Source organism: Crotalus tigris, unplaced genomic scaffold (genome assembly GCF_016545835.1).
Source record: "Crotalus tigris isolate CLP2741 ecotype Arizona unplaced genomic scaffold, ASM1654583v1 scf7180000020941.558017, whole genome shotgun sequence".
In the NCBI taxonomy this organism is placed as follows: Eukaryota; Metazoa; Chordata; class Lepidosauria; order Squamata; family Viperidae; genus Crotalus; species Crotalus tigris.
In genome coordinates this window covers 534,345-556,156 of record NW_024098270.1, presented here as the reverse complement: position 1 = coordinate 556,156, position 21,812 = coordinate 534,345, and the positions used below count along the sequence as shown (strand labels likewise).

Genomic DNA, 21,812 nt, shown 5'->3' with positions numbered 1-21,812 from the left:
TGAACGACCATTTCACGGGGGTCGCCAAACAACACAGTCCGCCATTTTTTTGTCCCCTTTTCCTTAGCTGTGCTACTCCCTTTTATTCTATTGGTTTTTGAAAGCCAATAGAAGAGACTCTCTTGAATAGAGTCTAATTCTATTGGCTTTCAAAAGCCAATAGGAATTGTCCAGGCTGTCTCTGCCCTGCTGAGCCCGCCAAAAGCCCCAGTCCGCAAACGGTGCTGCACCAGTTGAGTAGTCCTCGACTTACGACCGGTTGAGTCGTCCTCGACTTACGACCGGTTGGGGGTCGCGGCATTAAAAAGGTTGAGAACCACTGCACTAAACGAACTTGTAAGTTGTAAGTCGCGGAATACCTGTGTGTAGAAACCCTTGCGTTTCTTTTAAACTCAACGTCTCCCGTTGTTGATTTTCCAGCTGACTTGATGGGAGCTACCATGAACTCTGAACCAGTTGACTACTACTTCCTTTCCGGAGAAGCGTCCCCACCGGTCAGTTACTCCGGCAGCCTTTTTATCAAAACGGAACAATGCCCAGATCAGGAGTCCCTCTTCAACTTGATGTCCGGAATCCTAGGACTATCTCCCTTCTCTGCTCTGGAAGGTCACCAGAGGCCACCAGAGACCAGCTACACCATTCCAGAGGTCCTCCAGAACCACCTGGATCTCTACTCTACCTGCCAGCCTGAGCTGAACATCTCCGTGCAACCGTCTTTAGCCGAACAAGGCTATAATTCCTCCTTCTCGGCTCCGGAGAGCCTCCAGCAGTTCCAGGCTTCTCCTGAAGAGAGGGCCTCCGCTTCTCACTGTCTCTTTCAGGAGAAGCTTTTGGATTCCAAGCAGGACATCAAGCTCTCCTCCATCTCTCCCACCGCGGAGAAGTTCAAATCTTCCTGCTCCCATTGGGAGCACCTCAGCCAGCCTCACCCTTATTTGCCGGCCGAGTGTCCACCTTCAGAGGCCTTCCACCCGGTGGAGGCAAGTCAAGCCATGTTTCCCCAGATGGCCCCCAAGACGGAGAACGTGTTGATGGTCAGCTGCCAGTCAGAACTCAACTCTCTCTCTGAACAATCCGGGACTTTTGGACCTCCCTTGGATTTTCGTTGTCAGGCCGAAGCGTTCCTAAGCCACGGTCAACTCCCCGCGGACTTTGTAGAGGCCAAGCCCCCCCCTAAACTTTCCCCGCCGTTCACCCGAGAATTTGAAGCGCCCATCGCCCACCCGGAAGTCCTCCCAACCTTGATGCACCCCGACAGTCTCAACAACTCCTCGTCGGTCTCCATGACGGACTTTTTAGCTCACCTCCCGAGTTCTTCCACCAACAGTTTGGGACTTGGCAGGACCCCCAGCAGCCTGACAGGTCCCAAGAAGAAGACACGGCGTGGGAAATGTTCTTCTAAATGCTTTTGTCCCAAACCCCACGAGAAGGCCTTCGTCTGCCCGGTAGAAAACTGCGTCAGGAGCTTTGCCAGATCAGACGAGCTCAACAGACACCTCCGGATACACACAGGCCACAAGCCTTTCCAGTGCCGCATCTGCCTGAGGAACTTTAGTCGCAGTGACCACCTGACCACCCACATCAGGACCCACACGGGGGAAAAGCCCTTCTCCTGTGACGACTGCGGCCGCCGCTTCGCCAGGAGCGACGAGAAGAAAAGACACAGCAAGGTCCACTTGAAGCAGAAAGCACGGGCGGAAGAGAAACTCAAGGGACTTGGGTTTTACACCATGGGACTTTCCTTCGGGACCCTCTAAGGCCGCCGTCCCCAGGGATTTGAGATGGGAGACGCTGCGATTGGGGTGGGAGTGACCATTCTTTGAAGCACTTTTGCAGGAACGCTCAGGGGAGGAGGAACACCTGTCCACGACGGGTAGCGTGGGAAAGAAGTGAGCATGGATAGACCCAAGGGCAAGTCCATCCAGCGGGTTGACTGGCGAAGGGAAGCAGAGGAGAAGGGCACTTCCATGGATGAACAGATGGGAGAAAAACCGGAGGGAAGAAGGGGAAGAAAAGACTGTTGGGTTTCAAGCACCGTTCAAACACTATAGGCGTTCATCCATGGTGGGCCTCCATAGCGATGTATAGCCCGTTTTCCAACTGGTACAGCTTTTAAATGTATTTCAGCACCATGATGTGTGGACAGCTCCGAGACAGGGACTTCAGCTTTTCTTTGTCAAAAATCAAAGGAGAAAAAATGTATTTTCATTTTTTGTATTTAGCTTTCGTTAAAGAAGGGTGTGTATGTGAGCGTGTGTGTGTGTGTGTGTGTGTGTGTGCATGCTTGTGTGTGTGTGTGAATAACTGCCTACGTTTTATGCAGGATCACTTTGGAAGCACTCTGGTTTTTAATCAATTGAACCTTTCTCTTTCATAAGCATTTTAATGAACTGCTTGAGAAAAGGCCATTTATATATATCCTTTTGGAACATGTATAAAAACAAAATCAGCATGGTTTATGGCTTTTGTGAAGGATCCCAAACGTTGCTCTGGAGTTTAAAACAAAAACCACACACACACACACACACACACAACTTGGCTTTAACGAACATTTTTGCTATAAAAATTGTGATGGGGTGGGGATTTAATTTTTTTTTTTTTTAAAAAATGCAAATCTCTTTCTTTGTAAAAAAAAAAAAAAAGGAATGTGTTCAGAGAAAACCGTGTTTATTTTTACAATAAAGAAAACTTGCTTTAATGTACAACTCCCGGCTGAAGCAGTGCAGCTTTTATGGAGAAGGGTCCAGCACTGAAGCTGAGGGGGAGATGGGCTGGGTGGGTGGGGGATCAGCCCCCCTCGCTGCCTCGAAGCACTGGAGGGGATTCAGGGAGATGGAATCGCTGCCTGTCCACTCTGCTGGGTGGGGAATCCACGGTGAAGCGAGCCCCTGTACTGGAAGGTACCTTGGAGGTCTTCTAGTCCAAACCCCTGCTCAAGCTGGAGATCCTATGTTAATCCAGGCAAATGTTTCTTCTTAAAAGCCTCCACTGATGGAGCATCCACAACTTCTAGAGGCAGGTGGTTCCACTGGTTAATTGTTCTGACTGTCAGGAAGTTTCTCCTTAGTTCCAGGTTGCTTCTCTCCTTGATTAGTTTCCCTCCGTTGCTTCTTGTCCTGCCTTCAGGTGCTTTGGAGAACAGCTTGACTCCCTCTTCTTTGGGGCAGCCCCTGAGATATCGGAAGACTGCTATCCTGTCCCCCCTCGTCCTTCTCTTCATTAAACTGGACATACCCAATTCCAGCAGCCATTCCTTACATGTTTTAGCCTCCAGTCCCCTAATCAGAGTATTTTTGCACACAACACTCTTCCTGAGGTTGCAGCCCTGTACGCACAACCTTGTGATTGCCCAATCCCCCCTCCCAGCCTCCCCCGATGAGCCGAGATCTCCCCAGTTCTAGATCGATAGCTTAACCACAGCATCATACTGCTCCTTTTCACAGTTGGTGGGGTAGAAGGAGTTGACAAGGTCTCCACTACCTGTAATTACTGACAGAGGCTGCTTTTGCAGGTGTTGTTCCAGAAGGGGGGGTGTCCTACCTTGGCCACTTTAAGACTGGTGGACTCCAACTCCCAGAATTCCTCAGCCAGCATGCCTGGCTGAGGAATTCTGGGAGCTGAAGTCCACAAGTCATCAAAGGGCCAAGTTTGAAGACCCCTGATATAGACTTTAAGAGGAGTGGACTTCAACTCCCAGAATTCCTCGGCCAGCAGGTCCGCAAGTCTCAAAGCTGACGTCCACGGGTCTTGAAAATTGCCAGATTACGAGTGAGATCAACATGCAGGGGGTTAAGGAGGATACCAACTTGAGTCAAGCTTTGTCTTCTCAGCTGCTTGAAGGCTGGTCAACACTCATTGTCCTCCTTCTAATTGTGACTGCAGTCTTCCCATATTGGAGGGGCTGCCCCAAAGAAGATGAGGGGAGGGAGTCAAGCTATTCTCCCAAGCGCCTGGAGGCAAGACGAGAAACAACGGATGGAAACTAACCAAGGAGAGAAGCAAACCTAGAGCTCAGGAGAAATTTCCCAACAGCGAGAATGATGAACTCGTGGAACAGCTTGCCACCAGAAGTTGTGGGTTGCTCCATCGCTGGAGGTTTTTAAGAAGAGATTGGACAACCATACAACAACAACAACAACAATAATAATAATAATACATTGCTGAAGCACCCCCGTAGTAATGGGATCAAAATAGGTGGTCCTCGACATACGACAGTAGACTCCAAAATTTCTGTTGCTAAGTAATAATAATAATAAAAAAACTGGTGGGATCATAAAATAGAGAAAGTCATAGAAAATGATAAAATTAAACTGCTCTGGGACTTCAGAATTCAAACAGAGAAGCACCTGCAACATAACACCCCAGACTTAACAATTGTTGATAAGAAAGACAAAAAAGTCTGAATAGTAGACGTGGCAGTGCCTGGAGACAGCAGAATAGACGAGAAAGAACTGGAGAAGATAACAAAATACAAAGAGCTACAAATAGAAATAGAAAGACTGTGGCAAAAGCAAGCAAGGGTAGTACCAATAGTCATAGGCGCCTTGGGTGCAATCCCAAAACAACTGGAGCATCACTTGAACACCATCATCGGCATTGACAAATTCGCTATTAGTCAATTGCAAAAGGCGGCCTTACTAGGAACGGCTTCCATCCTGCGACAATACCTGTAATACCATCAAACATCCACATCTGCCTATCCCAGATCCTGGGTAAGGACTCGATAGGTAGACAAAATGCCAAATCCAGTCTGAACATCTGGCTGTGTGATGATCAATAATAATAATAATAATAAAGTTGGAAGGGACCTTGGAGGTCATTTAGTCCAACCCCCTGCTCAGACAGGAAACCCTATACCCTTCCAGACAAATGGCTGTCCAGTCTCTTCTGAAAAACTTCCCGTGTTGGAGCATTCACCGCTTCTGGAGGCAGGTTGTTCCACTGGTTAATTGTTCTCACTGTCAGGAAGTTTCTTCTTCTCCTGTCTTCAGGCGCTTTGGATAATAGCTTGACTCCCTCTTCTTTGGGGCAGCCCCTGAGATACTGGAAGACTGCTATCCTGTCCCCCCTCGTCCTTCTCTTCATTAAACTAGACATGCCCAATTCCAGCAGCCGTTCCTTATATGTTTTAGCCTGGAATGGCATAGGGTCTCCTGCACGAGCAAGCAGGGGGTTGGACTAGAAGACCTCCAAGCTCCCTTCCAGCTGTCTTCCGAATCGGAAATTGAAACTGCTTCTCACTCTTTCGTCATGGGGAACAATTAGCCATGCAGGATGTCTGCCAAGATGTGGATGCCTGGGCCCTGCACCAAGGCCCATGAGGGCTGCAACTGCTTGCTGCACTGCCAGGATGGGGGGGGGGCTCCACCGGGCCCAGTTTACACGGTGGTAGCAAGTCAAGCCCTCTAACACAGAGGTCCCAACCTTTTGGGCACCAGGTTCTGTGGAGAGAGGTTTTTCCACGGACCGGAGGGAGCGTGGTTTTGTGTATTGTCTGTATCCCGCGGATGGGACTTTGCTTGTTTGTGTGGACCGGTTGCTGGTATGCCATGACCCAGTGCCGGTCCACAGACCAGGGGTTGTGGATCCCTGCTCTAGCAAATGTGGCAAGTGAGCATCCATGAAGCCAGGAACGTCCCTAAAACCTGAAGAAACAAAAGGGGGCTCGACCCTTCACCGTCTCCTGCTTGAGCAGGGGGTTGGGCTAGATGACCTCCAAGGTCCCTTCCAGTTCTATTCTGATGAACTTCGTTGTTTCAGTCTCACAGACCCAACATAATAGCAATGAGATCACACCGAGGAACGTTTAGCTCTGTGTCATCTTCCCTGGCGTTCAAAACAGGCTGCTTAAGCATAATAGTATAATAGTCTTTCCTGTGAGTAAAGCAGGTGGATGGGGCCATTGGGGGGAACTGAGTCAAAGGTTTTCCATCATTCTGCCTTCAATTATCCGGGCCTTCCTTCTCAATCTCTTTCTCTTCTAGAGAAAGGGGATGAAGGCTAAAACATATGATGAGGGGTTGCTAGAATTGGGTATGTCTAGTTTAATGAAGAGAAGGACGAGGGAGGACAGGATAGCAGTCTTCCAGTATCTCAGGGGCTGCCCCAAAGAAGAGGGAGTCAAGCTCTTCTCCAAAACAGCTGAAGGCAGGACAAGAAGCAACGGGTGGAAACTCAGCAAGGAGAGAAGCAGCCTGGAACTAAGGAGAAACTTCCTGACAGTTAGAACAATTAATCAGTGGAACTACCTGCCTCCAGAAGCGGTAAATGCTCCAACACTGGAAGTTTTTCAAAAGAGACTGGACAGCCATTTGTCTGAAAGGGTAGGGTCCCCTGCCTGAGCAGGGGGTTGGACTATAAGACCTCCAAGGTCCCTTCCAACTATTCTATTCTATTCTATTCTATTCTATTCTATTCTATTCTATTCTCAGAGTTGAAGTCCACATATCTTAAAGTCGCCAAGATTGGGAAACACCGTTTTAAGACATATTTCAAGATTACAAGTAGTCCTCGATGTGCTACCACAACTGAGCCTATAAATCGAGGACGATCTGCAGGTTGCTTCGTAAGGGTTCCTCGACACAGCTCGGATAGGACAACAATTTTAACCCTAAATATGTCTGTCATTGAAGGAGCCAGCCAGTTAAGAGAAGAAAGTCAAGAACATGAGGCAGACCCAGAGGAGGAGGAGGAGAAGGAGAAGGAGAGGAGGAGGAGGAGGAGGAGGAGGAAGAGGAGGAGGAGGAGGAGAGAAGAAGAAGAAGAAGAAGAAGAGGAAGAGGAAGAAGAAGAAGAAGAAGAAGAAGAAGAAGAAGAAGAAGAAGAAGAAGAAGAAGAAGAAGAAGAAGAAGAAGAAGAAGAAGAAGAAAAGAAGAAGAAGAAGAAGAAGAAGAAGAAGAAGAAGAAGAAGAAGAAGAAGAAGAAGAAGAAGAAGAAGGAAGAAGAAGAAGGAAGAACGAAGAGAAGGAGAAGGAGAGGGAAAGGGAGAGGAGATGAAGAAGAAGAGAAGAAGAAGGAGGAGGAGAAGAAGAAGAAGAAGAAGAAGAAGAAGAAGAAGAAGAAGAAGAAGAAGAAGAAGAAGAAGAAGAAGAAGAAGAAGAAGAAGAAAGAATCTAGTCTGCTTCAGGTGTGGAGCAAGGTCTGAAGTTCATCAAAATTCCTTCCAGGAATTTCCAATTAATGGTACCGAAGGAGTAAACCTGGATTTGCAATTCAAGACTTCCTGTTTTCCCCATTCTACAGAAGTGGCTTGTTTACCCGGGAAGAATTTAGAGCAGTTGTTGCCATAACAACCAAACACTGAATAATGAATGCTGTCTCAACTCCATGCTGCTTCCTACAGTTTAGGGACTGAACCCGCCCATGATTTGGGAGGTGGTCGCCCAAAGCTGGTTCTTAACCATGGTTTAGCTCTAGAGACGCTTCTCTGTTCTAGGACTCTTATCTGGGAAGACGTGCTCCTCACCCTCAAGTAATGGGAAAGAAGTCTTCAGTAGGTTGAGAAGAACTTCTTAGCATGACTCTGAACGTGTGGATTTTGGACCAGAAGATAGGATATTTGTTTGGTGACATTAAGAGGAAGCTTCGAGCAATCCTGGTCAAGTCTAAAGCAAACCACGGGCAGAAGCATCCACTTGACAAGACTGGGGACCATCTTTCAGGTTGAACCCATCCCAGCTCAACCTGGAAAATGTCCAGAATCCTCTGAGCTTGGCGGTTCTCTTGCAGACGTTTCGTCGCCAAACTAGGTAACGGCATCAGTGCACTGACGACGTTACCTACTTTGGTAATGAAAAGTCTACAAGGAAACAGCCAAAATTAGAGAGTACAAAGGACTCTACAGTCCTCCTCCCCCTCCCCCTCCTCGTCTCCTCTCTGCAAACACCACTCCCTTTTCGCACTGTTGACATTGCGTAGTTGGGTAATGAAAGGTCTACAAGAAAACAGCCAAACTCAGAGAGTGTGAAAAACAGGTCATAGGTCCCGTTGTAAGTTTCAACGGTCACTCACTCACTCAATCAATCAATCAATCATTACAGCCGAAGGCCAACACCTAAATTAAACATTCAAATAAAACAAAGCTAAAACAGAACCAACACAAGAAGACAGAGCAATATATTACCATTAATGATGTAATCAAGGGGTGGGCAAGGTCTGCCTAGTTTTACAGACAGTATAAAAAAAAAACTAACTAGCTTCAGAAAAACTGAATCATACCGACCTGACAATAAAAAGGCATTGACTATAGTCTAATGCTGGCTAGAAACACGTACTACGTTGTGGTAAGTGATTCGCTTAAGAGCCAAGGTCTTAAAATTGGACGTGACTCCACTTAACAATTTGCAACGGAAATTCTAACCTCGAGGACTATCTGAGTTCGGAAGCCGATCGTCCGGCGCATTCTTAGGAGTTTGTTTTTCTCACGATCGCTCCCACTTTTGGGGCAATCGAAAAAAAGAATGCTCACACACACACACACACACACAATGCCACAATAACTTGTGCGGTCCTGATATCAATTCTAAGAAATCACGATTTCAATCAACTGCAAAGCGCAGTCTCTGCTCCTTGTTCCCATCCTCAGCTAATTTCACCCAGTTCTTTCTATCTTTTTTTCCCGCTGCTTCCCTTATATCAATAACATGAATGAATCAGATTTCAGCCTCAATTAATCCCTTTTCTCATGAATACACAACACGCCAGGTGGTTTGTGTTAGAGGTGCTTCAAATGTTCAGGGGACTAGTGAGTTATACCTGTTTATGGCACCTGATTCACAAGTTTATTTTATTTTATTTTTTGTCCCCAAATTTGAATCACATAATCACAGGCGTTTTATTCCCTGGTTCCCAACGTGTTTAACTTCTCTTTCATGGTTTGATTTCGTTGTTAGGCTGAAGACCCACAGTTTATGTCCAGGATGTGAGGGATCTACTGATAGGTTCTACGTTTAGGCAAGAAAAACCAAATGCACAGGTATAGTAGTATAGGGGGTACCTTGCTCAATAGTAGCAACTGTGAGAGGGATCTCGGAGTCCCAGTGGACAATCACTTAAATAGGAGCCAGCCGTGTGCTGCAGCTGCCAAAAAAGCCAACACAGGGCTAGGCTGCATTGATGGAGGGACAGAATCAAGATTACGTGAAGGGTTAATACCACTTTACAAGGCCTTGGTAAGGCCACACTTGGAATCCTGCATCCAGTTTTGATCACCACGATGTAAAAAAGATGTTGAGACTCTAGAAAGAGTGCAGAGAAGAGCAACGAAGATGATCAGGGGACTGGAAGCTAAAACATATAAGGAACGGTCGCTGGAATTGGGTATGTCTAGTTTAATGAAGAGAAGGACAAGGGGGGACAGGATAGCAGTGGTCCAATATCTCAGGGGCTGCCCCAAAGAAGAGGGAGTCAAGCTGTTCTCCAAAGCGCCTGAAGGCAGGACAAGAAGCAACGGGTAGAAACAAATCAAGGAGAGAAGCAACCTAGAATTAAGGAGAAACTTCCTGACAGTTAAAACAATTAACCAGTGGAACCACCTGCCTCCAGAAGCTGTGAATGCTCCAACACTGGAAGTTTTTAAGAAGAGACTGGACAGCCATTTGTCTGAAATGGTGTAGGGCAGTGATGGCGAACCTTTTAGAGACCGAGTGCCCAAACTGCAACCCAAAACCCACTTATGCATTGTCGAGTGTCGGGTGGGCGTGGCCCATTGGGTGGGCGTGGCTGCAGTGGTAATGCCAGACTGGGTGGGACTAAAAAATTAAATCAATCAATTCCAACTTTGCAAGATCTTTTTTTTCCCCGCAAAAAGTTGAAATTGATTGATTGAACCTTTTTTTTTTTTGCACATGGCGGCAGAGGCCTAAAGCGAAAAGGTTTTTATAAAACCTAGCTGAAGGTGTAGGACTGGGGCGATAGCGCGCGTGCCCACAGAGAGGGCTCTGAGTGCCGCCTCTGGCACCCGTGCCATAGGTTCGCCACCACTGGGGTAGGGTTTGCTGCCTGAGCAGGGGGTTGGACTAGATGACCTCCAAGGTCCCTTCCAACTTTTTTATTATTATTGATCATCACACAGTCAGCCAGATGTTCAGACTGGATTTGGCATTTTGTCTACCTATCGAGTCCTTACCCAGGACCTGGGATAGGCAGATGTGGATGTTTGATGGTATTACAGGTATCGTCGCAGGATGGAAGCAGTTCTAGTAAGGCCGCCTTTTGCAATTGACTAATAGCAAATTTGTCAATGCCGATGATGGTGTTCAAGTGGTGCTCCAGTTGTTTTGGGATTGCGCCCAAGGAGCCTATGACTATTGGTACTACCCTTGCTTGCTTTTGCCACAGTCTTTCTATTTCTATTTGTAGGTCTTTGTATTTTGTGATCTTCTCCAGTTCTTTCTCGTCTATTCTGCTGTCTCCAGGCACTGCCACGTCTAATATCCAGACTTTTTTGTCTTTCTTATTGACAATTGTTAAGTCTGGGGTGTTATGTTGCAGGTGCTTCTCTGTTTGAGTTCTGAAGTCCCAGAGCGGTTTAATTTTATCATTTTCTATGACTTCCTCTATTTTATGATCCCACCAGTTTTTGCTTACAGGGAAATGATATTATTATTATTATCATTATTATTATCATTATTATTTTCCTCTGAAAAACTGGATCAGCAGCTCCTTGGGCAATCTGAACTTCCTGAGTGGACACAGGAAGAACATTTTTTTTTTTAAAAATAATGGTTCTGAAGTCAGGTGTCCATTCCAAGTCCTGGAAGGTTTTGGAACCTGGAAACGTGAAACATATTCATTTTTACAGAAAAGAATCTGTTTCATTTTTATAGCTTTTTTTTTTGAACCACATTTCTAGGCCAAAGAATGGCAAATGTGAATTTTTAAATATGCTTTAGGGCAGGGGTAGTCAACCTTGGCTCTTTTATGACTCGTGGACTTCGACTCCCAGAATTCCTGCGCCAGCTTCAGCCAGAGTTGAAGTCCACGAGTCATAAAAGAGCCAAGCTTGACTACCCCTGCTTTAGGGACACCTGCTGAGCCCTTTCTGAATCCAGTGGAATCCAGTGCCAGCATTTAATACAAAACAGCCATGTTTGCTGAAAGAATAAGCAAAGGTTTAAAAATCTACATATTCAGAATTGATCAGCGAGGTTGGTGCTAATCTGCTCACGGAAAGGCAGCTTAACTCGAGATGAGGCTGAGCTGTTGGTTTTGCAGTTCCCGGAGTGCTTAAGTCTTTTTTTTTTTTAATTAATTAAATTTGCTGGCTACTCATCTCACAGCGTAGTTTTATATGACTGTCACTCAGCTGGGTTTTTTGCCTAAGGTGGGACTAGAACTCCCCGTCTCCCGGTGAGTGGCCCAAAGTCACCCAGCTGGCTTTCATGTCCCTCCCTCCCTCCCTCCTTCTTCCCTTCCTTCCTTCCTTCCTTCCTTCCTTCCTTCCTTCCTTCCTTCCTTCCTTCCTTCCTTCCTTCCTTCCTTCCTTCCTTCCTTCCTTCCTTCCTTCTTTCCTCCCTTCCCAAAGCTTCATACCAAAGACTAAAAGTATTTTTCCCTCTTTCTCCACAGGAATAAAATCAGATTTGAGCCATTACGAAAAGCATCCACTTTCTGAGAACTTGGCTTTGGGGGGAGGGGGCGATCTCCCAAATTTTGGCATTCCAGTCAGCCCTCAAAGGTGGGGCCGTTTTGGGTTGCCCACCTGCTAGTCCCCAAAGGACGTGGATTATGGGAATCCGGCTTCCCCTGGATTGCAAGTCTTGGACGAGCCCAGGCCCAGCGAGATTCAAGGACCCAGTTCTGAAGACGTTGATCTTCTAGCGGATAACAGAAAATCCATCAATATTAAACCAAAAATAAAAATAAAACCCCAATAGCTGCCCACTCAAGCTCCAAGCTTTATATCTCTTTCTCCTGCTCGCTGCTTGGCAGCTAGAGAGTCAATTCCTTGGCCTCGTTGTTGTGATTATGACTATTTTTGATTTATCAGGCCACAAACCTCTAGGACTCAAAGGGGATGCACAGAATGCAAAATGCCGTAAGCACCTACAGCAGTGGTTCTCAACCTTTTTAATGCTGCGACCCGCAACCGGTCGTAAGTCGAGGACTACTCAACCGGTCGTAAGTCGAGGACTACTCAACTGGTACAGCCCCGTTTGCAGAATGGGACTTTTGGTGGGCTCAGCAGGGCAGAGACAGCCTGGACAATTCCTATTGGCTTTTGAAAGCCAATAGAATTAGACTCTATTCAAGAGAGTCTATTCTATTGGCTTTCAAAAGCCAATAGAATAAAAGGGAGTAGCACAGGTAAGGAAAAGGGGGGGAAAAATGGCGGACTGCGTTGTTTGGCGACCCCCGTGAAATGGTCGTTTGACCCCAAATGGGGTCCCGACCCACAGGCTGAGAACCACTGACCTACAGCAATATACAGGCGGTTCTCGACTTACAGCAGTTCATTTAGTGACTGAAGATACAACAGCACCGGAAGAAAAGGACTGATGACCATTTTTCACACTTGCATCCATAGCAGCATCCCCCATTGTCACATGATCAAAATTCAGTCGCTTGGCAACCAGTTCATACTTATGACGGTTTTAGCATCCCGGGATCCCACGGTACTCTTTTCTGGAACTTCTGACAAGCAGATTCACTTAACGACCATATTACTAGCTGAGCAACTCAAGTCCTGCTAGGACCTGAGGCCAGCGTTCCTTTGGCGTTTCAGCCCAGCCTACCTCGCAGGGTTGTTGAGGTGGACGGGAGAAGAGAATGTTCTGGAACGACCCCAATTCTTGACCGTACCGAGTGCAGAGATCCACTAGGCATGGCTGCCCTTTTTGCTTTTGATAGTCTTTATAATTTTAGCTGACTGTTTTTACCTGGGCAAGACTGGGCATCATAGAAACCTGATTAATAAATAAATACATTTAAAAATAAAGCCTTACTTGTTCCGTCTCGTCTGCAAGTGAAAACAAAGCAAAAATCATTATGCATAGTCCTTAGCGCCCAATTTTTGTCGCTAAGTGAGACAATTGTTAAGTGAGTTTTTCCCCATTTTACGACCTCCCGTGCCACAGTTGTTGTGAATCACAGCAGTTGTTAACTTAGGAACATGGTCGTTAAGCGAATCTGCCTTTCCCCATTGACTTTGTTTGTCGGAAGGTCGCAAAAGGGGATCACGTGACCCCGGGACGCTGAGACCGTCGTAAATATGAGTCAGTTGCCCAGCGTCTGAATTTTGATCATGTGATCACGAGGATGTTGCAACGGTTGCTAAGTGTGAAAAATGGTCATAAATCACTTTTTCAGGACCATTGTAACTTCAAACGGTCACTAAATGAAATGTTGAAAAATTGAGGACTACCTGTATAATATTATTATTATCGATCATCGCACAGTCAGCCAGATGTTCAGACTGGATTTGGCATTTTGTCTACCTATCGAGTCCTTACCCAGGACCTGGGATAGGCAGATGTGGATGTTTGATGGTATTACAGATATCGTCGCAGGATGGAAGCAGTTCCTAATAAGGCCGCCTTTTGCAATTGACTAATAGCGAATTTGTCAATGCCAATGGTGTTCAAGTGGTGCTCCAGTTGTTTTGGGATTGCACCCAAGGAGCCTATGACTATTGGTACTACCCTTGCTTGCTTTTGCCACAGTCTTTCTATTTCTATTTGTAGGTCTTTGTATTTTGTTATCTTCTCCAGTTCTTTCTCTTCTATTCTGCTATCTCCAGGCACTGCCACATCCACTATCCAGACTTTTTGTCTTTCTTATCGACAATTGTTAAGTCTGGGGTGTTATGTTGCAGGTGCTTGTCTGTTTGAATTCTGAAGTCCCAGAGCAGTTTAATTTTATCATTTTCTATGACTTTCTCTATTTTATGATCCCACCAGTTTTTGCTTACAGGCAAATGATATTTTTTGCAGATCTTCCAATGCACCATTGTTGCTACTTTGTCATGCCGCTGCTTGTAATCAGTCTGTGCAATCTTCTTGCAACAGCTTACCAAGTGGTCCACTGTTTCTTCAGCTTCTTTGCATAGGCGGCACTTACTGTCTGTTGCCTGTCTTCTCAATTTTGACTTTGTATGCATTTGTCCTTAAGGCTTGGTCTTGTGCAGCCAGAATTAGTCCCTCGGTCTCTTTCTTCAATTTTCCTGCTCTTAGCCATTGCCAGGTCTTGTTATTATCTGCTTTCCCAGCTATTTTTTTTCATGTATTGGCCATGTAGTGCTTTGTCTTCCCATGCCTCTATTCTGTTCTTCATTTGGTCTTTCTTGTAGGCCAGTTTGGTCTCTCCAGTAGTCAGTAAGCCTTCCTGATATACTAATTTCAGTGCATCTTCATCATTGTTCTTCAGATATTCTTCCAAAGCCATTTTTTCTTCTTCAACCATCTGATGTACTTGTAGCATTCCACGCCCACCTATTTGCCTTGGTAGATAAAGTCTATCAATGTCACTGCGTGGATGAAGGGCATGATTCATTGTCATTATTTTTCTGGTCTGCCTATCCATTGCTTTTAGTTCTGCTTGAGTCCAGTCCACTATTCCAGCTGTGTACCTAATGACTGGGATTGCCCAGGTGTTGATTGCCTTTATGGTATTTCCTCCATTGAGTTTGGATTTTAAGATCTTCTTCACTCTCTTGATGTATTCACCTCTAATCTTTTTCTTGACTTCAGTGTGCTTGATGTTGTCAGCTTGAAGGATACCCAAGTATTTGTAGTACTCTTCCTCATCCAGACTCTTAATGTTATTTTCGTGGGGCATCTTGATTCCTTCAGTTTTCACTATTTTTCCTTGTTTGATAGTAAGTGTGGCACATTTGTCCAAGCCAAACTCCATTACAATATCTTGGCTATATATACGGACAGTGTTGAGCAGCGATTCTATTTCAGATGATGTTTTTCCATACAGCTTCAGATCATCCATATAAAGGAGGTGGGATAGTCTGGCAGATGTTTTTGATGTTTGATAGCCATGTCCTGAGTTATTCAGTATTGTTGACAGAGGAAACAGTGCAATAACAAATAGTAATGGTGATAATGAATCTCCTTGAAATATTCCTCTCTTGATATTAACCTCTCCCAGCCTCTCACCATTGATCTGCAACTGTGTCTTCCATTGTGCCATCGATCTTTGCACAAATTTTCTGATGTTTCTACTGACTCCTGTTATTTCTAGGCACTTGATTATCCAATCATGTGGCAGAGAGTCAAATGCCTTTTTGTAGTCAATCCATGCCACATTCAGGTTGGTCTTCCTTCTCTTGCAGTTTTCCAAGATCATTTTGTCTATTAGGAGTTGATCTTTTGTTCCTCTGCTATTGGGGCGGTTTCCTTTCTGCTCAGGTGGAAAGAGATTGTTTTCAACTAGATGCTGTTGTACTGCATCAGCTACCACACCAGTTAGTAATTTGAAAGTTGTTGGTAAGCAGGTAATTGGCCTGTAGTTACCTGGTGTTGCCCCTTTTGCTGGATTTTTCATTATTAGGTAGGTTTTCCCAGTTGTTAGCCACTTTTCAATTTCTCCTCCTTGTAGTATATTGTTGAACTGTTTGGCAATGAGTGGGTGTATAACAGTTAGATGTTTCAACCAAAACCCATGCAGTTCATCTTCACCTGGTGCTGACCAATTTTTGATTTTCCTTGCTCTTTTTTCTACCATTTTTGTTGTTATTACTAGTTCTTTCATTTCAACTTCTGTTTTATTTGCATCCACCTCTTTTAACCAAGCCGCATCCTTGTTGTATTTCTTTGGGTTATCCCATATCTGCTTCCAGAACTGCACTGTTTCTTCCTTGTCAGGTACTGACTGATTCCTTGCAGTTTCTCCATTGATGGATTGGTAGAAACGTTTCTGATTGGATTGAAATTGGAGGTTCTGCCTATAGTTTGCAATTCGAGCTTCATATCTACTGATTTTCCTGGCTATAGCTGTTATTTGTTGCTTTATTATTTCCAGTGCTTCCTTGATCTTCCTTGTTTCTAAGTGGTATTTCTTGATTAGGTATTCTTTGGTCTTCTTGTTCTTCAGCTTCTTTTCTTTCATCTGTTCTAGCTTGCTTGCATGTGATCTTAACTTGCTGATCTTATTTTCTAGTCTAACCTTCCATTTTTCTGGTGCACTGTTTGTTTGTTTTTCTTCTTTGTTGATTTTGCATCCCAGGTATTCAGTTATAACTGCAGCTGTGCTGTACATTAGTTGGTTTGTTTCTTGCAGTGAATTGGTGCTTATACTTGATATTGCAGTATTTGCATCTTTTAATGCTTGTGCTAGCTGTTTCTTTGGAACAAGCTTCAATGCAGGTAGCCTTATTCTGTTGTTTTTGTGCTGTTCTAGATGCTCAGTTATTCTTTGTTTCAATTCTTTTATTTCTTTAGTTAGAGGGTTTTGTTCTTCCTGAGGTAGAGGTGCCTGGTTTCCAAATGAGAACAGTTGTATATCTCTGCTGGATTCCTTCACTGCCAACTCCCCCTGGTTTGCCTCTACATTCTGAATTACTTCTGGTAAGGCTTTGATTTCTTTGCCCTGGGTAAACCTTTGCAGTTCGTCCAATTCTGTTTCTGTGAATATTTTATTTCGTGTTATAAATCGGCGTTGATCTGCTAGTCTCTGTTCTGTTATTTCTGATTCTGGATGTTGTTCTTTCCAGAACTGGTGCATTCGTTTTAGATATCCTCTTCTTGTTGGACTTGATCTGTAGTAACAGATCATTATTTCTTTGTTTTCCATCACTGTGTATCTGCGACGGGTAAACACCTTTTCTTCCAGTAGTTCTGCAGCTGCTGGCCCTGGTTGCTCAGCCAACAGTCCTGAGTCCTGTAACCCATTTTTCACCAGATATCCAGGAACTCCAATATCTAGCGCGGACCTTGTTAACCGGGCGACGTCCGAGCCGGTATGGCATTCTGAAATTTACGTCTCACCATATTTTTTATGGGAGAGACACTCTTTGTCTGACTCCTGATGAGACCTGTCCAGTATGGTTGAACCTCTGGCATAGCTCTCATCTTCCTCAGAGTACACAAGCCCCACAACCACGTCAAGGTAGTGCCTCACTGGGGGATTATTATTATTATTATTATTATTATTATTATTATTATTATTATTATTATTATTATTATTATTATTATTATTATTTTGGATCATCGCACAGTCAGCCAGATGTTCAGACTGGATTTGGCAATTTGTCTACCTCTCGAGTCCTTCCCAAGGACCTGGGATAGGCAGATGTGGATGTTTGATGGTATCACAAATCTCGTTGCAGGATGGAAGCCGTTCCTAGTAAGGCCGCCTTTTGCAATTGACTAATGGTGAATTTGTCGATGCCGATGATGGTGTTCAAGTGGTGCTCCAGTTGTTTTGGGATTACACCCAAGGCACCTGTGACTATTGGTACTACCCTTGCTTGCTTTTGCCACAGTCTTTCTATTTCTATTTGTAGGTCTTTGTATTTTGTGATCTTCTCCGGTTCTTTCTCTTCTATTCTGCTGTCTCCAGGTACTGCCATGTCCACTATCCAGACTTTTTTGTCTTTTTTATTGACAATTGTTAAGTCTGGGGTGTTATGTGGCAGGTGCTTGTTTGTTTGAATTCTGATTATTATTATTATTATTATTCATTGCACAGTCAGCCAGATGTTCAGACTGGATTTGGCATTTTTGTCTATCGAGTCCTTACCAAGGACCTGGGATAGGCAGATGTGGATGTTTGATAGTATTATTATTGTTGTTGTTGTTGTTAGCCGATATGTGACCACAAGGACGGGGCTAAAGCACATCCTTTTTCCAGGTAAGTCATAACTTCAAATAGTGGTTAAATGATAGGTCGTAAGTAAAGGACTACCTCTAGGCCAAAGGTATCCAATACCTTAAGACTTGTGGACTTCAACCCCCAGAATTCCTCAGCTGGGGCATTCTGGGAATTGAAATCCACAGTTTCTAAAGTGGACACCCCAGAAATCGTGGGCGCTCCATCACTGTCTGAGATGGTATAGGTTCTTCTGCTTAAGCGGGGGGCTGGACTAGAAGACCTCCAAGGTCCCTTCCAGCTCTATTCTATTCTATTCTATTCTATTCTATTCTATTCTATTCTATTCTATTCTATTCTATTCCATTCCTTATTTTATTATTCTATTCTATTTTATTCTATTCTAATTCTAATTCTATTCTTATTTCTATTCTATTCCATTCCATTCCATTCTATTCTATTCTATTCCATTCTATTCCATTCCATTCCATTCTTCTATTCCTATTCCTATTCTATTCCATTCCATTCCATTCCATTCCATTCCTATTCTATTCTATTCTATTCTATTCTATTCTATTCTATTCTATTCTATTCTATTCCATTCCATTCCATTCTATTCCATTCTATTCCATTCTTCTATTCCTATTCTATTCTATTCTATTCTATTCTATTCTATTCTATTCTATTCTATTCCATTCCATTCTATTCCATTCCATTCTTCTATTCCTATTCCTATTCTATTGTATTCCATTCCATTCCATTCTTCTATTCCTATTCTATTCTATTCTATTCTATTCTATTCTATTCTATTCTATTCTATTCTATTCTATTCTATTCTATTCTATTCCATTCCATTCTATTCCATTCCATTCTTCTATTCCTATTCCTATTCTATTCTATTCCATTCCATTCCATTCTTCTATTCCTATTCCTATTCCTATTCTATTCTATTCTATTCTATTCTATTCTATTCTATTCTATTCCATTCCATTCTATTCCATTCCATTCTTCTATTCCTATTCCTATTCTATTGTATTCCATTCCATTCCATTCCATTCTTCTATTCCTATTCCTATTCCTATTCTATTCTATTCTATTCTATTCTATTCTAATCTATTCTATTCTATTCTATTCTATTCTATTCCTATTCTATTCCATTCCATTCTATTCCATTCCATTCTTCTATTCCTATTCCTATTCTATTCTATTCCATTCCATTCCATTCCATTCCATTCTTCTATTCCTATTCTATTCTATTCTATTCTATTCTATTCCATTCCATTCTATTCCATTCCATTCTTCTATTCCTATTCCTATTCTATTGTATTCCATTCCATTCCATTCTTCTATTCCTATTCCTATTCTATTCTATTCTATTCTATTCTATTCTATTCTATTCCTATTCTATTCCATTCCATTCTATTCCATTCCATTCTTCTATTCCTATTCCTATTCTATTCTATTCCATTCCATTCCATTCTTCTATTCCTATTCCTATTCCTATTCTATTCTATTCTATTCTATTCTATTCTATTCTATTCTATTCCATTCCATTCTATTCCATTCCATTCTTCTATTCCTATTCCTATTCTATTGTATTCCATTCCATTCCATTCCATTCTTCTATTCCTATTCCTATTCCTATTCCTATTCCTATTCCTATTCTATTCTATTCTATTCTATTCTATTCTATTCTATTCTATTCTATTCTATTCTATTCTATTCTATTCTATTCCATTCTATTCCATTCCATTCTTCTATTCCTATTCCTATTCTATTCTATTCCATTCCATTCCATTCCATTCCATTCCATTCTTCTATTCCTATTCCTATTCTATTCTATTCCATTCCATTCCATTCCATTCCATTCTTCTATTCCTATTCCTATTCTATTCTATTCTATTCTATTCTATTCTATTCCATTCCATTCTTCAATTCCTATTCCTATTCCTATTCCTATTCCTATTCTACTCTACTCTACTCTACTCCACTTCATTCCACTCCACTCCTCTCCTCTCCTCTCCACTCCAGTCTCCACTCCACTCCACTCCATTCCATTCCATTCTGTTTTATATGCCTCTTTTTGATATGATTATCATGATTATTAATTCCCTGTTGCTTTCCAGGGACACTCAGAGCTTCTGCACCGGAGACAAATTCCTTGTGTGTCCAATCACAGAAATAAAGTATTTTATTCTATATTCTAAAAAGGAAGGTTAGACATCTCAGTAAAAATTAGGGATTTGGACCGCTACCGAACAGGAAACGATTCGTGCTGCCACCTAGTGGAGCTCAGAGGAAAAGTTCCATTTTTCTGATGAGTAATGAAGAGAAGCAGGTTGGCCTCGACTTACGACGGTAATGGAGATTGCCCATTAGGATCGTTGTGACGTCGTAAAGCGGGACATCACACCACTGACCAGATTTTATAACCTTTTTTTTAAGGCCGTCGTGAAGCAAACTCGGTGGTCGTTAAATGAACCCATGGTTCACCAGGGCATGGTTTTGTTTCAAAACCGGAAGGAGGTTTCATGTTTGTGGTTTGCAAAGCACACACACACAAAAATGTGTCTTGAAATGTGACCGCAGAACGCTGCCACTGGCCGTAACCCCGGGTGGGTTGGTGAGGGCCTGAAATGCTGTCATGTGACCGCAGGGGTGGGGCTGATGGAAGCCACACCCTTTTTCCAGGGCTGGCTGGGGAATTCTGGGAATTGAAGTCCACCGTTCTAGGCTATTCCACATGCATACACTTCCAAGCAAAGTACAGCCCGCCTTTCCTCAAACAGAACCATAATGGAAGAAACCAGTGTTAGGAAACCCAGTTTAACACCATCCATCATCATCAAAGGTGAGTCAAATTCTCCACAGCTGGAAAAAAAAAAAAAACAGAAATTCTCCACAGCTGGAAAAAAAAAACAACAACAACAGGACGGCAGCATTGCCTGTCCCCAGTCTGGGATTTTGAGGGAAGGGACCAGCTGTAAAGGAGGCGGGGGGGGTGAAACAGGGTTTGGAAAGGACCACCCCCATGGTCTCCTCACAGATGGCACCGCCCAAGTGGAGGAGGGACCTGGAGGAGCTCAGCTGTCAGATCTGGAATGGGGAATTCTGGGAGCTGAAGTCCACCCCTCTTCGAGTTGAGAAGGGCGCTGAGGCAATTGGGAGGGAGACTGGCTGGGGAATTCTGGGAGTGGAAGTCCAAACATCATCATCCTCTCCTCTTTCTTTCTTCCTCCTCTTCCTCTTCCACTTCCTCCTCCTCGTTCTCTTCCTTCTCCTCTTCCTCCTCCTCTTCCTGCTCCTCATCATCTTCCTCCTTCTCTTCCTCCTCTTCCTCCTCCTTTTCCACTCCCTCTCCCTCCTCTTCCTCTTCCTTCTCCTCTCCCTCCTTTCTCCCCATCCTCCTTCTCCTCTTCCTCCTCCTCCTCTTCGTCCTCTTTTTCCTCTTCGTTCTTCCTCCTCCTCTTCCTCCTCTTTCTCCCCATCCTCCTTCTTCCTCCTCCTCCTCCTCCTCTCCTCTTTCTCCCCCATCCTCCTTCCTCCTCCTCCTCTTCATTCTTCCTCCTCCTCCTCTTCCTTCTTTCTCCCCATCCTTCTTCTCTTCCTCCTCTTCCTCTCCTTCCTCCTCATCTTCCTCGTCTTCCTCCTCTTTCTCCCCCATCCTCCTTCTTTCTTCTCCTCTTCATTCTTCCTCTTTCTCTTCCTCCTCTTCCTCCTTCTCTCCCTCCTTTCTCCCCATCCTTCTTCCCCTCTTCCTTCTCCTTCTCCTTGTCCTCCTCCTCCTCCTTTTCCTCTTCCTCCTCCTCTTCGTCCTTTTTCCTCTTCGTTCTTCCTCCTCTTCCTCTCTTTCCTCCTCCTCTTCCTGCTTCTTCTCTTCCTCCTCTTTCTCCCCCATCCTCTTTCTTCCTCCTCCTCCTCTTCGTTCTTCCTCCTCCTCTTCCTCTCCTTCTCCTCTTCCTCCTCCTCCTCTTTCTCCCCCATCTTCCTTCTCCTGCTCCTGCTCCTCCTCCTCCAAAGGTGACTTCCTGCCATTTTAAGTCACCTTATAGACT

The 21,812-nt window shown here is 44.1% G+C and overlaps 1 protein-coding gene across 1 annotated transcript; it reads left to right on the top strand.

The window, feature by feature from the left end:
* Positions 1-428: 428 nt before the first annotated feature.
* On the top strand, positions 429-2,212 carry EGR4 (early growth response 4). The gene has a single exon (XM_039368844.1). The coding sequence runs from the start codon at positions 429-431 to the stop codon at positions 1,755-1,757; it is 1,329 nt and encodes a 442-aa protein (XP_039224778.1). The 3' UTR covers positions 1,758-2,212.
* Positions 2,213-21,812: the final 19,600 nt, after the last annotated feature.

Bases quoted from the DNA above. Each gene is read 5' to 3' on its own strand.
- EGR4 (XM_039368844.1), top strand. From the start codon at position 429: ATGGGAGCTACCATGAACTCTGAACCAGTTGACTACTACTTCCTTTCC.